Source organism: Colias eurytheme, chromosome 14, assembly GCF_061535395.1.
Source record: "Colias eurytheme isolate Ceu_HAF_F1 chromosome 14, ilColEury1 Martin Lab GWU primary, whole genome shotgun sequence".
Lineage (NCBI taxonomy): Eukaryota > Metazoa > Arthropoda > Insecta > Lepidoptera > Pieridae > Colias > Colias eurytheme.
This window is the reverse complement of record NC_142993.1, coordinates 4,340,034-4,354,616: the sequence shown is the minus strand read 5'-3', so window position 1 is coordinate 4,354,616 and position 14,583 is coordinate 4,340,034. Positions and strand designations below refer to the sequence as shown.

The 14,583-nt window shown below is 32.0% G+C and overlaps 1 protein-coding gene across 1 annotated transcript; it reads right to left on the bottom strand.

Annotated features, from left to right (window-relative positions):
* Positions 1 to 178: 178 nt before the first annotated feature.
* LOC149902818 (ionotropic receptor 93a-like) lies at positions 179 to 13,715 on the bottom strand. Its single transcript, XM_090109206.1, has 19 exons — positions 13,628 to 13,715; positions 13,397 to 13,549; positions 13,014 to 13,259; positions 11,972 to 12,136; positions 10,757 to 10,974; positions 10,355 to 10,522; positions 9,374 to 9,535; positions 9,089 to 9,193; positions 8,784 to 8,890; positions 8,315 to 8,375; positions 7,969 to 8,071; positions 6,728 to 6,834; positions 5,294 to 5,456; positions 3,356 to 3,573; positions 3,045 to 3,129; positions 1,807 to 1,923; positions 1,591 to 1,669; positions 1,280 to 1,440; positions 179 to 318 (listed from the first exon to the last, which is right to left on the bottom strand). Exons 1-19 carry the CDS (start codon positions 13,713 to 13,715, stop codon positions 221 to 223), a joined length of 2,604 nt encoding a protein of 867 aa, XP_089965332.1. The 3' UTR covers positions 179 to 220.
* Between the last annotated feature and the right edge of the window lie 868 nt (positions 13,716 to 14,583).

Sequence of the window (14,583 nt, the reverse complement as noted above, 5' to 3'; positions counted from 1 at the left end):
ACGATCGTACTTACTTGAAAATATTTTTAGGAGCTTTGTAAAGTTCAGTGTAAAGTTTCTTAATAAAAATGCAAATTTTATTTTTCATTCTTTTAATGTCGTTAATAACAATAGGTACAAATTAATACAGTTTACCATATTTTGAGTATGAAATCATAATATACGTATGTTAAAAGGCCTATATCATAACATGTTTACATTTGGTATATATAATATATATTCATTCAACATATGGCTTTATGACCACTCGTTCGTTTTTCTTCTTACGTCTGTTGTAGAACCATTCGGATAGGAGCACGGTTGTAGCAGAGAAAACACCTAAATATTTAAAAAAAACATTAAATAAACATGTTATATTTTGTGTACATTTCACATCGTAAAGCAATTAATTACATTACATCATTTATTAGATTTAGCTTCATAAATACTTTGTAGAACACTACAAGATCTTAAAATAAAACAGAAAAGTAAATTTAGCGATCTTGAAGACGGGATTTCCTTTCAACAAATATTAGATAAAACCTAAAATATAACGTAGGTAAGCTAATCTGTATTCAAAAGAAATTCGTGGAGACATTTCATTTATAAAGTGGTCCGGGCACTAGGCAAACAGATTTTAGAACGTGAAAAACACGAGTTTTGGACGTGGTAGAGTGACCGCATTGACTGCGACTTAGCGACAAAAATAATTCCATCCATTTTTAATTTGATTCCACAGTACATCCATTTTGCATAATGAGGTTATAAAAGGAAATAAACAATCCTTTTAAATATTTTAAAACCTAACTAACTAGTTTACATTGTTTTATTAGGTACTAAATTCCATAAACGTATTTGACTATCGGTTATTCGAGGGATGAAACGAATAAAGTGCGCTGTCCAGTGTCCATACTCAATAGCATGAGCAGAACTAATCATTTCACATATTCTTATATATAATGAACGTTATAATAATATTTTCATATATTGCAATAAATAATATAGTTATTGCAGTATGAAAATAATAGTTGCCAGGTCGCGTGGTTTCAGTTTTTGAAAGCATCGAAAATTCATGTTCCAAAAAAGAAAATGAATCAGATACTTATAGGTAGATAATTGATCACTCACATGTACCTACAGTTAGGGCCGCTTTCACCATGTAGGTAATGTCCAATTTTCATACATGTAGGAAATATTTGTTATTTCAACTGACAGTTAAGCTAAACAGAACATATCCAGAAGCTGTAAAATCTTATAAATCTTATAAATATTATAAATCTTTAAACAAATGTACATTTACCAAGAAATAGAACAAAGAACGATCCCTGCATATCACTAAGGTTGACAGTGTGGTTATTGACTTCCCGAGTCGCGCCGGAGGTCTGCCAACACCGGTCGCGCTTTGGCAGATAAGCACTTAACCATTTATTGATGAGCCCCGCTTTTTGCATGCGATTAATTCTGCAAGCAAGACCTTAAGGTTTGTATTCGGAAGAAGACAATTTTCATGTCGCTTCCGATTAAACAAATTTTATACAAACCGATAAAATGATTCGTTTATACCTACAAAACTTATTTTAAGAAAATTACATACACATAACAATTACATACTCTTTGTTTATTACTGGTAAATACGGACTGTCTGCTGGAACTATCATTGCTACTCGTTCTTCCATAAACTCCTCAGAACCTAAAATGTATACCTAGTAGTTTTAGTTCTGACACTCTTGACGCTATCAAAATATGTTCTGAACATTTATGGACACTACACAAAAATACTCGGTACTAACAAGTAACAAAGTCATGAAATATTATTAACAAACTTACTAAGCACAAAATCACAAGAGTCGGTAGCTAATGTGTCAGCTCGCATCAAATAATTTAATCTCAGCCTCCAATCTATCATAACGTGACGTTCCTTACGCACACGGTTTAGAGAAGACCCTAAAACAAAACGCAGAACTGACCTTTATTCTATACCTTATATAGATAGCGATAATTTCATTTTATTAAGGTATTATTTACTTAGCATTTAATTAATATCTACTTAGTCATGTATGCTCTTGTATGAATAGCTGGTTGGTCATCCTTTACAAAAGTACAGAAATCATTAAAAAAAATTCTACTGAATGGATGTATCTTTAAATTATTGTTGTATACAGCTATAATTTTATTGCAGCTAACGAACCAGAGTCATCCTCAAGAGAACGATCTCAGTAACCTACATATATAGGGCAATCAGAGTATATTTAAAAACGAAGAAACGGTTTATTCGATACACAGTCATGCGGGAATTGGAAAAGGTTAATTTTCATTTTTTTTTTTTAATTAATTCTCCTTAAAACACAACTTTTCAGACTTCATCATCACAAGTGCTGATATAACAACTGTTTTCTGCTTTTTTTTAAGAAAAAATTGAAATGAAATAGATTTCAAGGATAGATTTGATCCCAAATAATAACTGGCTGATTTTAAATTAAATTAAATTGCCTGCCAAACGGAGGGTGAAATTATTCATGACGATTTGATAAGATGTCGTAACTAATATGCTAATACATCGAATTAATATTATATCGTCCATAAACTATCGTAGAGAAACGCGATCGTCATTCGTTCAGTGCCCCTGAAGATTACCAATCAGCCTCATCATTTAAATTTTATTATTGCAAAAAAGTTCTTCCACAAACATGATACTTATTGTTCAATTTGTCAATAAACCTTAACTATATTTTTAAGCGTGTACAACAATAAGCAATTTTGCCGGCCAAGCTTCTGGCCAAATTTCTAGCAACACCATTGAAGTGGTTGGATGGAACACAGTGAGGTTTTGGTCGAAGAATCCGACATAGCGGCCCCTTTCCCGGTTGGTTGTTGGTATATCTATGCAAGATATCCCCACTATAAGAAAAGGACAAACTTCTGGTTATTCCAAGCAGAGACCAGAGTAGCTCTACGAAGCACTACTCCTATTTATAACTAATCATTGTCAGTATTATTGAAACAATTCCATATCCCGAAATTGGAAGATATCTGAAAGTAAATAATAAACGAAGATATGACGTCACCAGTCATGAAGTTCGCGTCAGTCCCGCTGGGCGTTGTCATCTCAGCACCCTTCAGCAGAGATACGTACTTGGGCTCGTCGGAGTTCTGGAAAACGAGAAAACTACAATATTCAGTTTAAAATCTACAATTTTTATTTCGTGATGTAAGATTGCTAAATATATTAGTTGAACGTAGAACAGCAACAAGAGAAACTAGGGATATAATTGCTACCTATAGAGATTAAAATCATAAATATATAAATATTTGTTAATAAAGTTATAACTGTGGAATTAACACATGAATGTATAGAAATAGCAAAGATGTGTCTTACTTTCAATTGCATTTCCAAATAAGAGCCTTTATTAATTGACCACGTATACAAGTTACTTTGAGTAAGTTCGCTTATCGTCGTGATTGGAATTTCCAATTTAGGAAAAGTTAGGAAAGCAACGAGATTGCCTGAGTATGTTGTGACCACTACTAATACAACAATCCACCATGTTCCTACGACTAGTCTTCCACTATCAGCCCTAGGGAGATACATCCCTCCTGAAACATTCAAAACTTTGGAAATAAGAATATGCATGCAATGTATGCTTAATATTATTATACTAAACCGCAACGGAAACCAATTTATTACAAAGGTCCGGTCGGTTCATTCCCAATCAGTGTGTGTTCAAATAACGTATGACAAAACGTGCTTTAAAAATTTTAAATATTGTGTTCAAAATCGCCCACTAGGTTAAATATTTTTACTATTTCTACCTTAATTCTCAACATTTATTCAAAAAGACGAGTTATCTGGTGTTATTCAACTTCTAGACACATCCATGTACGTACATTGTAGGGTAGACTGGGTACGATTGAAACAAAGGACGGTTGAAACAACACGAATATCTCGCAAACCGTTGGTGGGGGGGTTAGGGGTCCAAGGGGAAAAAGTAGCGTACAACTGTTCTAAACACGAACCACAATATTGCGTCGATCTCCGCGCGCTTCAGCTGATTTTATAAGACCCTATTGTGTTTTTATGACCATAAGTAAGTATTTTTGCTTGGAGATTTTTCCAATTATTAGCGTTTCTATTTAAGTGACATTATTAAGTGTGCGTTTTTGTTTGAAGTGAATCTTGTGGAATATGACATTGTGACTAGTTTTTGTGTACCATTGTTGTTACAATTACTATAACTGTATTTTACCTAAAGTAGGAGTTGGGGACGGTTGAAACATTTTTTTTGGGTACGGTTGAAACATTGTTTTAATTATTTTTTGTTTTTTTAGATGCCGATAGTACGTGTAAGAGAGATGTCGGGAAGAGAAATAGACTTATCGAAGTACAAAGATGCATATGAGGAGGTGAAAACCGGAGAATCATTGCGAAAAGTGGCAGAGAAGCACAATTATTCCCTTCTAAGGTAAATTCGAATGCGAGATGATTCTGGCGAGCAAGAAAATAAAAAAATGGGATATAATAGAGGATATAACAATATAAGGTATAATAATAGAGGGCGAAAAATCAGGAAGTCTACTATTTCCACTGACACACCAGATAAGGAAGAGATAAAAAAGAGCAAGAATTAATATTGAAACGAACAAGAGCTAAACAAGTGAAGAAACGATTGGATAGAGGAAAAAGGAAGATATTTGATTGAGGAAAACGTAAAAGAAACACCATAAAAGCAAAAAATAAAAATGTACAAAAGGGGATATCATCACAAGATGAGGAGTAGGTTCTTCTGTCTTGTTTTTATGTCACCATATTTAGAGAGCAGACCTTATTGTAAAAGAGTTACTTAATTATTGTTTGATTTAAAATAAACAATCAATAAAACATATTTTAATACTATATTTTGTATTATTTGCATATTTTTCAACTGACCCCAATCACTGTTTCAACCGCCCCTGGTATGGGGACGGTTGAAACAAATCGGATTCATTTTTTTATTTGATCTACTATTTAAAATAATACACCTGGAACTAAAACCACAGTGCCTATTATTAGACAGATACATGCTCTTTTATTTAACATATATTTTTCATCGCTCGGGTTATAAAAAGCAAAGTTATGGTCGTTATAAGTGAAATTGTTTCAACCGTACCCAGTCTACCCTACGTATGTACCCAAAATAAGTTAGGAAAAGTGTTTCAAACAACCGCAAATTTTATTACCGCAAGTTAAATATACTGTAAACTTTTCATTACCCCACATTATTTTGTTCGTTGCACAATTCTACTAACAAACTCACTAAATTAGTCGTGAAACACTAACCTTGTTGCAATAAAGCTCCATAAACATACCAAAGGCAATTATGTATAGTTGCTAAGCCTCCTTCACGAGTTATTTCCATTGCATCGTAATATGGACTAAGTCTATGTATTATGAACAAAGTCGGTCCCATTAATATAACAGCAAATCCTAAACACAGCCATGTCTGAAAGCAATTACAACTCTGAGCGCCTATAGTACATGCTATGAATTACGATTTATTATGAAAGTAAAGAAATAATTTGGAAAATCCAAAAGTGCACGCCTCATAATTTTTTTTTAATAAATATTTATTAATTATTATTTTTGTTTATTTAATAACAATTAGGTAAACCACATCGAATCAGACCCTGAAAAATGAAAGGGTTCTATTCCTGAGCATACTCAAGCGTAAGAGAAAAAAAAAGACTCGATTAGTAAAGTATTTCGGTCGCTATCGTGTTAACAAGAAAAAGGATCCGCACATACAGACACACGGACGTCCAAGACAGAACTTTTTTAAACTGTTTTTTAACTAGTTTAAATAACAAAAATGACATCAAAAATATCATGAACGTTAAAAATAGTGTTTTTTCTTAATATGTGTGTGTATGTATTATCTTACAAGTGCAATGTATGATACATAAAGACATTTTAAGTTTGAAAAATCAGATGTTTTGCGCGAAGTGACAGTAGTACCCACCTCAACGCTTCGCTTATGAGGCGTGCAAAAATATTGTTAGAAATAAAGGGTTTAATGTTATTTTGTACATAATTTAAGCACCTGCAGATAATATACTTAATACTATGCCGATTATATAGTTTTAAAATATTTTAGCAAGAATTTTTTTAATAATTATATCGCAGCGCTTATAAACCGATTCAGTATTATGGTCTTAGGAATAAAGAGATGGTACATTGGTTTTAACTTGACCGTTAAATGTGCGAAATGTAAACTAAAGTGTTTTGGCACAAATTCAAAGCCAACTAACTACATTTAACTATCAAAGCTAACGAGTTCATTTTACAATATTACAATTCAAGTACCACAAAGTAGATTCCACTCTAATCTAAATATATTATAATCTTAATCTGGTTATACGATAGATGCTTGTAGTAGTTTAAAGGTCATATTCATATGTATGTGCAAAAATAAATATGCAGCTACGCATATTGTAGCTGCATATTTATTTTTGCTTATATGACTATAAGTGTTATTTAAATTTATAACTTTTTCATGATCTGCCCTAGCAGGTTTCCCTATAAAGATCCATCTGTATATACAGCAACTTTATATTTTAGATAAATTACCACCGTTTTCTTTTGAAAGTCATCCCTTGACGTCTTTCGTTCTGGATAATCCCGTACCTATAGTATTATATTATCTGTGACCTTACGTCCATTTAAATTCATATACAAAATTATGATTACATAGATAACAGAAGTCAGAAGACTTACATCAGTTGTAAATGGCAGAAGGAACAATAAAGCTCTGCTGAGCTCCCGAGGTCGCGCTATTATGAAAGCGTACGGCTGTATGCTCACGGGAATCGTGTAATTTATACCTGTTATATGAAAATGACTTGAATGGAATTAAAAGGTATTTAAAGAAGATAAATTAAATTATCGCTATCTAAAGTATGTAGTCATGAGGATAATTTGAAAGCAGTGATGACGCGATTAATATGTAGAGAGCTTTTGTAAAATTATCGTTGATAAGCATTAGATTAACTATCTACTTATCGTATTTTATTGGTTACTCTTACTGTAGATATAAAAATTACATGTTTTATACATCACAATATATGAGTATTGAGTATATAATAGATAGAAAGATATAATGATTATTTCATAATTCCCAAATAACACATCTTTCTGTAGGCAGACAATCATAAACAACAGATATTGGTGGTTTTCAGGAAAAACAAACATTATAGGCCTCAACTTTATGAAGCATTCGAATATGTAGCACATAAAATATATCTCCATTTCAATACGTATGAGTTACAGGTAATATATCGTTATACATTACGGCCATTTATCCAACTTCCATTACCGCGTTTAATTTAAATGTGAAATATTTTTCGCCGAGCGGTAATATGTTTTCGGAGTTGTAATGTCGCTAATAAAACGGATAGTTTGTTATAATTTACAAATTAAACCTGCTATAAACGAAATAACTTTTCTGTTCTCAATTCGAGTATAACTTTTAATACCTTACTACTTTTAAAATAACAACTTTAATCTGTTCCTGAATTGTACCTAAATACGCAAGATTTATGCAAGTTGGTAAGTAGGTACAATATGTGTGATAAATCTAAACAGTATCTCATCACTAAGTATAAAGAATCAGGTATCTATCAAGGTACAATTTATGAATTCTTGCAACTTTAAATCACGTGGCTAATACGTGATAGGTATACTCCGACCGCTCCTACGAGAAAAACATCTTGTGTTTATGAATACATAATATTATGTAAACAAATACGTGACCGATGTGAGAAAAAAGTAAATAAGACTCTATTATGTATAAAAAATCAGTGCAGTTTGCAAGAGAAGTTAAATATGTGTGAAATTTTCTATTGTTGTACTATTTAATAACAAGACCGCCGCAAGGCGAGACTTAACCCCTCAAAATTGGTAATTACCTAGCCTATATTCGTATGACACCTATTAAATTTAAATATGTTATTTCTAACCTCGGGGTGGATCTGATAGAATAGTAATAGCGGCAGCCGCAATGGCTACTTTTCCTCTTGCTACAGCTGATAGAGTCAACTTCGCACTCGTGCTGTGCATCATCTGAAAATAATATAATATCAAAGACAATTCATACAATTATCTAAATCTTTAGGTTAATATCTACGTATGTGAATTGTTTATCAAGTCGAGTAAGTACCACCATTTATAACTAAAGAATAGCTGTTTTTTGTTTCATTTATTTGATTATTTGAGTCAAGACTATACTAACTAGATATTTTTTTTCAAATAAACATTGTGAACAGCTAATATAAGTAAGTGTACTTATTATTTATTAGTACTTACATCAGTAGAAGTATCATTTGATGAATCCTCTTTTATGTGACCCGGAAGAACGATACGGATTCTTTAATAAAAATGAATTTTGTTATTGGAATAATGATGTGTTTTATTTTATTTGCCCTTTTGACAATTTAATGAAGCTCCCTATTTGAATGTAAATAGGTACTATATTTGGAATGAAAATAAAACAACGCAGCTTTTATAAGAAGTTCTATTTTTGCCAAAGAAAGCCTGTTCCAATTTAAATTGATTTTCCACCTCACCTATTCGATAAACGATATTGATGACAAGTGCTTTGCCAAAGTTTTCAGGAAAATATTTTTTTTTTAATTTTTCGTGAATATATAAGTACAATATTAATTTTATAGTTTTATATATAAGCTGAGGAGTTTGGTTAATTGGTTAAAGGCGCTTATTCAGGAACTATGGGTCCGATGCGCGCTATAGAAAATATGTTGCTACAAATACGTACGTGAAGTTTTTGCTTTTAGCTAATTGACCAACGATATCGAATAATAGCCCTCCATAGCTTATGATAGCGCCAGAAGCATTCGCTTGCAGTATCGTCCATGGAGGATTCTTAAAAAAATTATTAGAATCAACAATATCTAGGTACTATAATTACTAGATACTTGCTCAAGAGAAACAGTTTCATAAATATTATCATTCGATTCAAGCGAAGCAAATACAAGCATATTTACAGAACATTAAAATATTTTCTCTGTTATGAGAGAATTGATTATAAGGTAATCATGTTTAATGAACATTAAAACTTACATGATAAGTTAAAATAGGCAGTTCTTTTCCCCGAAAACCATGCTGAATGTGTGGGAATAAAACATCTTCAAATTTTATACCATCAATCGGCCGCCAAAAACCGACCTGATAAAAATGAATTAATTACCTAAATTCTAAATATCGACTGAAGTGGAACTGGAAGAAGGGGCATATTAAAAATATATTATAAATAATATACATAATACATATATTTAAATGCAAATTCCAAGCTAAGAATCCAATTTTTCAATCATCATCATCATCATTACCCAGGCTTTTACTTACTTGTAATAAATTAACATGCTCTATGAGGATATTAGTGTAGTTATCTTCTTTATTACTTATAATATTATCTGTTTGTCGTCTGTATGTTGCCCCCCATGTGTCTGCGGCCAGAGCATGCCAAGTACTACAGTTTCCACATTTACTAAAAGTCGATATATGTTGCTAAAGAAAAAATGATAATTTTAAATCCAAATATAACACTACGACATTACGACATAATACTACGACAATATTATTCTCTCAGGTGAAAACATGAAATAACAAAATGAATGTAACATATTTTCACGAACCCAAAATTTTTTGATTAGGTAAAATATGTTTCGACAAATGTACGACGTTGGGATGTTGGTAGGTACATTATTTCGATTATTCGATCCCCAGTGGCGACTTTGTGGCCATTCAAATAATTTATTACCTTTGTTTTCATAATTCATACGTTTACATTATCAATATTTAACATCACAAAATGATGAAATACTGGCTGGCATTTAAATATCTTTTTTGTGTATATTTCACCATTTTTGTGATTTTTCAGTGTTACTGAAGTCTGTTATACAATACCTACACATCATTATCTATCTATTAAAATCTTGTAAAGATAAATAGAGAAGTAAACAGTTTATTCAAATAAATTAAAAAAGAACAACATATCTACATTAAAATAGAAAACAGTCAGAATCATGAGACCAGCTGCTGCTGATATTCTGCCAAAACCGCTAGAGGGTAGAAGAATAATTAAAGAAAAATAAAATAGTAAATCTCTAACTCTCAGTCTGTTATAAGCTAGATAAATGTCACGTGTTTTTGTAAAACGGTTTGTAAAATGGTTTGATAAATTTAATGACATTATTTGGGTATATGTATTTGAAAGGTCGGAGAATGGATCGCAAAATGTTTTTATATCAAATATATATCAAATATAAGTGTCCTGGCAGAATAACGTTTACCAACTTGTTATTATAAAAATAACTATAAGAAAACCTGCATATGGCGCAATAACATATCTCGTCTCTGTCTTTTAGTGGGTCTGATGGCTTCCCACTCTTCATCAGAAACCTGAGCAGCAACGTCAAACTCTTCTTGTACTGCTTCATCTAACGCTGATATGAAAGCATTCATCAGCTCTTTGCAGTAACATAATATACCATTCTGTAACATAACCTTATTTTCAGACATATGCCTACTATATTATATTAACGGCCTAATGATCAACTACGTCTACGTCTTTTTGAAATCATAAAACTCTTGTTGTAAAAGAATTAAGTTTATTCGCTGTTGAAATTACATAACTGGCTTGATTAACTCCTATGTTTTGTGAAAAACCCATCGAACCATGTGATATCAATCGAACTTTGTTGATAGATTTGCGATTAAATTACCCACCTTACATTCAGAGCTTACATCTGTCCTGTTGTAAATGTAAGCAATATTTTCACCTTCGTATAAATCATTTATCAAATTTGACAGATTTCCTCTACGTGTACTCGTATCTGATACTATATACAACCACTGGGCAAGCGTGTGCGACATGCCGAGATCGCGAGCTGTTTCAGCCATAGTCGTCATTACATCTGACGTTACAATGGCTATGAAATTTTCACCTAGAACAGAGATAGTTCTGTTCAAAGCTCCGCTAATAGCGTACAACAAATACCCCAATATTACATACTAGCATTCCGCCTGCGGCTTCGCCCGCGTTTTCAAAGAAAAACCCGCATAGTTCCCGTTCCCGTGGGATTTCCGGGATAAAACCTAGCCTATGTTACTCGTGGATAATGTAGCTTTCGAATGGTGAAAGAATTTTTAAAATCGGTCCAGTAGTTTATGAGCCTATTCATTACAATCAAACAAACAAACAAACAAACAAACAAAGTTTTCCTCTTTATAATATTAGTGTAGATGTAGATAGGTATGTTTGCAAAGAATTAACTGATGCCTTGGTCACAGGTGTGGTGCAGTGATTAGCTAAAGAAAGATCAGCTGGGTTCCACATATTATTATGTATTAAAAAAAAAGTACCTAGATATTTGTCTGCACAGAATTGAATTTTGTGAAAACATATAAGGTTCTTTATCTTTAATATAAAAGATATTATTTATAAAAGACGAAGAACCTTTACCTTTTTAAATATAAAAAATAATGAACAACTGATATTTTAACTTGAATGATTGAAAGTTGAGTAAATGTTGAGTAATGTAGGATAGAATGCAACGAATAGTTTTGATTCTGATTGCTTTTGTTGGCAACAGAAGTTCACCTTTATTTGTCTGCACTGCAGACTAGTGGAAACTTAAACCGTAATGCGGAAACTTTGTTAAATTAAAAATGTAGGCTTAGAATACCGCCTCAATGTTTGCACGAAAATAATTTTTAAATGAGTTTTCAGACTAAGTGAAGCCCTCGCACTAATACACTTTACAACGTTGCACTATTTTACGAGCGGATAATTCATGAACATGCATTATTAGTACATAGCTTAAGTTAGGTACGTTAGTAAGTTTGAACACACTAATACTTAATGGGTATCTTGATCTTATAAGTTATAACGCCATTTAAGCTAAAGCTAAAATCTTTTTATAACATTAGAGTACTACGTACCTATATATTTAACGGGAAGTTTAGAAATAATTCGATACATTTCCTTTCGTCGTAAATATTCGTTGACCTCATGTTTCATTTTAAACACGGTGACAGATACGGATGGCACGTCTTCATCAATATGCGAAGTCAAAGATTGGACTACCCGAGACACCATATCACGATCTATATATAAATATATTTATGTTAGAGCAGTATTTATTTTCTTGCTAAAAGATTAAACAAGGCTGTACAAATTGAGTACTTATGCTTCTATTGGAAAAGTATGTAGTTATGCTGAAAGAAAATATAAAATTATACTAAAAAAATAATGATGAATTTGCTCTCTCGATCCTTTGAGTACCTATTATTCTCTTATTGACCTAATTCAAAAATACACGGTATTTCGTAATGAAACGCCTCTTCAATAAATATTTGACTTTTGTAGATATAGATAATATGAAATGATGAATATTAAATTATTCGATTAATATAATATATCAGTACCTAGTACATAGTCTGTTAGTGGTACCACAGAATAATAACTAGTAGCTAGCTTGGGGTACCTATATTTGTCTGCCAACAATATTTTCGTAAAGAATAAGGTTTCGTAAATAAAAAGTATAAAAATGATAAGGGTCCTTATCCAAACCCTTATCATTTTTATACTTTTTATACATATATACTAAAATAATAATTGCAAAATGTAAAGATTAGAAATAATGATAATCAATAGGTAATTTGATGACAACATTTTTAATAGGTTAATGTCTCTTATTACGATTTACGATTGATGTGACGATGACGATGATATAGAGACCAAATAGAGTTTTGACCAAGACAAAAAATGCCTTATATAGTTGAACAACGCGTATCTGAATATGTGACAAAGCAAGAAGTTTCAGCAAGAAATGATTGGTAATCGTAACGTAGTATCGCCCTCACAGAGGAGGAAAAAGATTTCCTTTTAGATATTCAATGATATTTGGTACTTTATTATCACTTTATTATATACCAGCGCGAAGATATGTTCAATCTGTCAAATAAAGTAACAAAAACTAACTTAGTGTATTATCGTGTAACATGATTACAGATTTCCAATTAAATGCCCTTTCAGTTCTTAGATCCAAGATCATTTGAGGTACTTCTTCCCCAGGTTCTGTATACGTGACTGTAATCGCTATATCTGAAGGCAACCGAGGACAGTCCACTTCTGTAAGTGCGAATAACAGTAACTGTTCCGCTTTTGTCCGCTTAAATAGCGACCAAGTGTCTTCACAGGAAGCTACACTGAACACTGCTAGAAAACCTGTGAAAATTAAGTTAAGTTTATATTATTTTAGATAGTATAGGTTTTGAAATATCGGTAATCATCTACCAAATTAATGCACCATTTCGTATGCTGCTGATTACGTCAAGATAATGGCAAATAGGTAAAACACTTACCTTTTTTTAGATTAATTGCGGTCCAAGAGTAATAATGGACTAAAACACCACCATGTTTCAGCTCAACTCTCGCTAACTCTTTGATGTAATCCTTTAGTTCGTCCAATATTGGCTGATATTTATCTTGTAGGAATTGATGATCCAATACTACAGCTATTAACGACAAAGTGTTAAATTTAATTTTAACTATAATACAAAAAGCAGAAAAAATAAAAATTATATATAATTTACCTATAGACGCATTGGCAGTTATGAGGGAGGGAAAATCGTCCGAAGTAACATGACCAAATAAACATAAAACTATAATCCATACTTGCATCTTATGATACCACTTGCCTGTAACACCTCACTGAACATAATAAACGCGTCATAATTCGGGAGGCCAGCTAGGCTGCGTCTTGATTAAGAATTCTATGTAATAATAAAGGTTATGAAAACTGAAACACATCCGAATTAAATTACAAATGTTCATTTCGGTTCCTTGTTAACGCTTAATGTGTATTCGATCAGAATAATTATTGGCATCGAGTAGGTACTTTTTTCGAGCCGTACACGTTACTGAAGTACAGGGTGTATAAAAAAATTTGGGCCTACGTAATTTTATTAACCCAATTCAAATAAAGAAGGTTCTCAATTCGGCCAGTTTATTAATTTATTATTTAATTTTGAACGCGAAAACCGAACCGCTTCTTGTAGTACAAATGAGTACAAATAATAATGAATCACAATGCCCCTTCGTCCTTATTAGAATTTTCCGCGGAATTTGGATTCCTTTGTTATCTTGTTAAAAAAAGACAAAAAATGAAAACATCGAAATGAATCACCTTTGAACTTTTTTCAACATGAGGCGTTTTTTAAGTCCATTTGAAACATAATTTTTATATCAAAGACCTAATAAATGTGGTAATATATAATGTAAGTAACAAAAAAAAGAAACACTCCTAAGGTAGGTTTATAAATGAAATATCTTAAAGGTCGAAAGATAGGCACCCATTAAAGATGTAAGACAATTACAGACATAGCGTGTTCCTTGATTGCTTGAAGCTTCGTTAATTTTTGTATCATTTACACGTCATTTTTGATACACAATTACTTTGTCAAAGCTATAACAGTATGATTTCGGATTCCGTACACTATATTATTATAGTAATATTCGTATACTTACTGCTTACATTCAATTTCAGGAT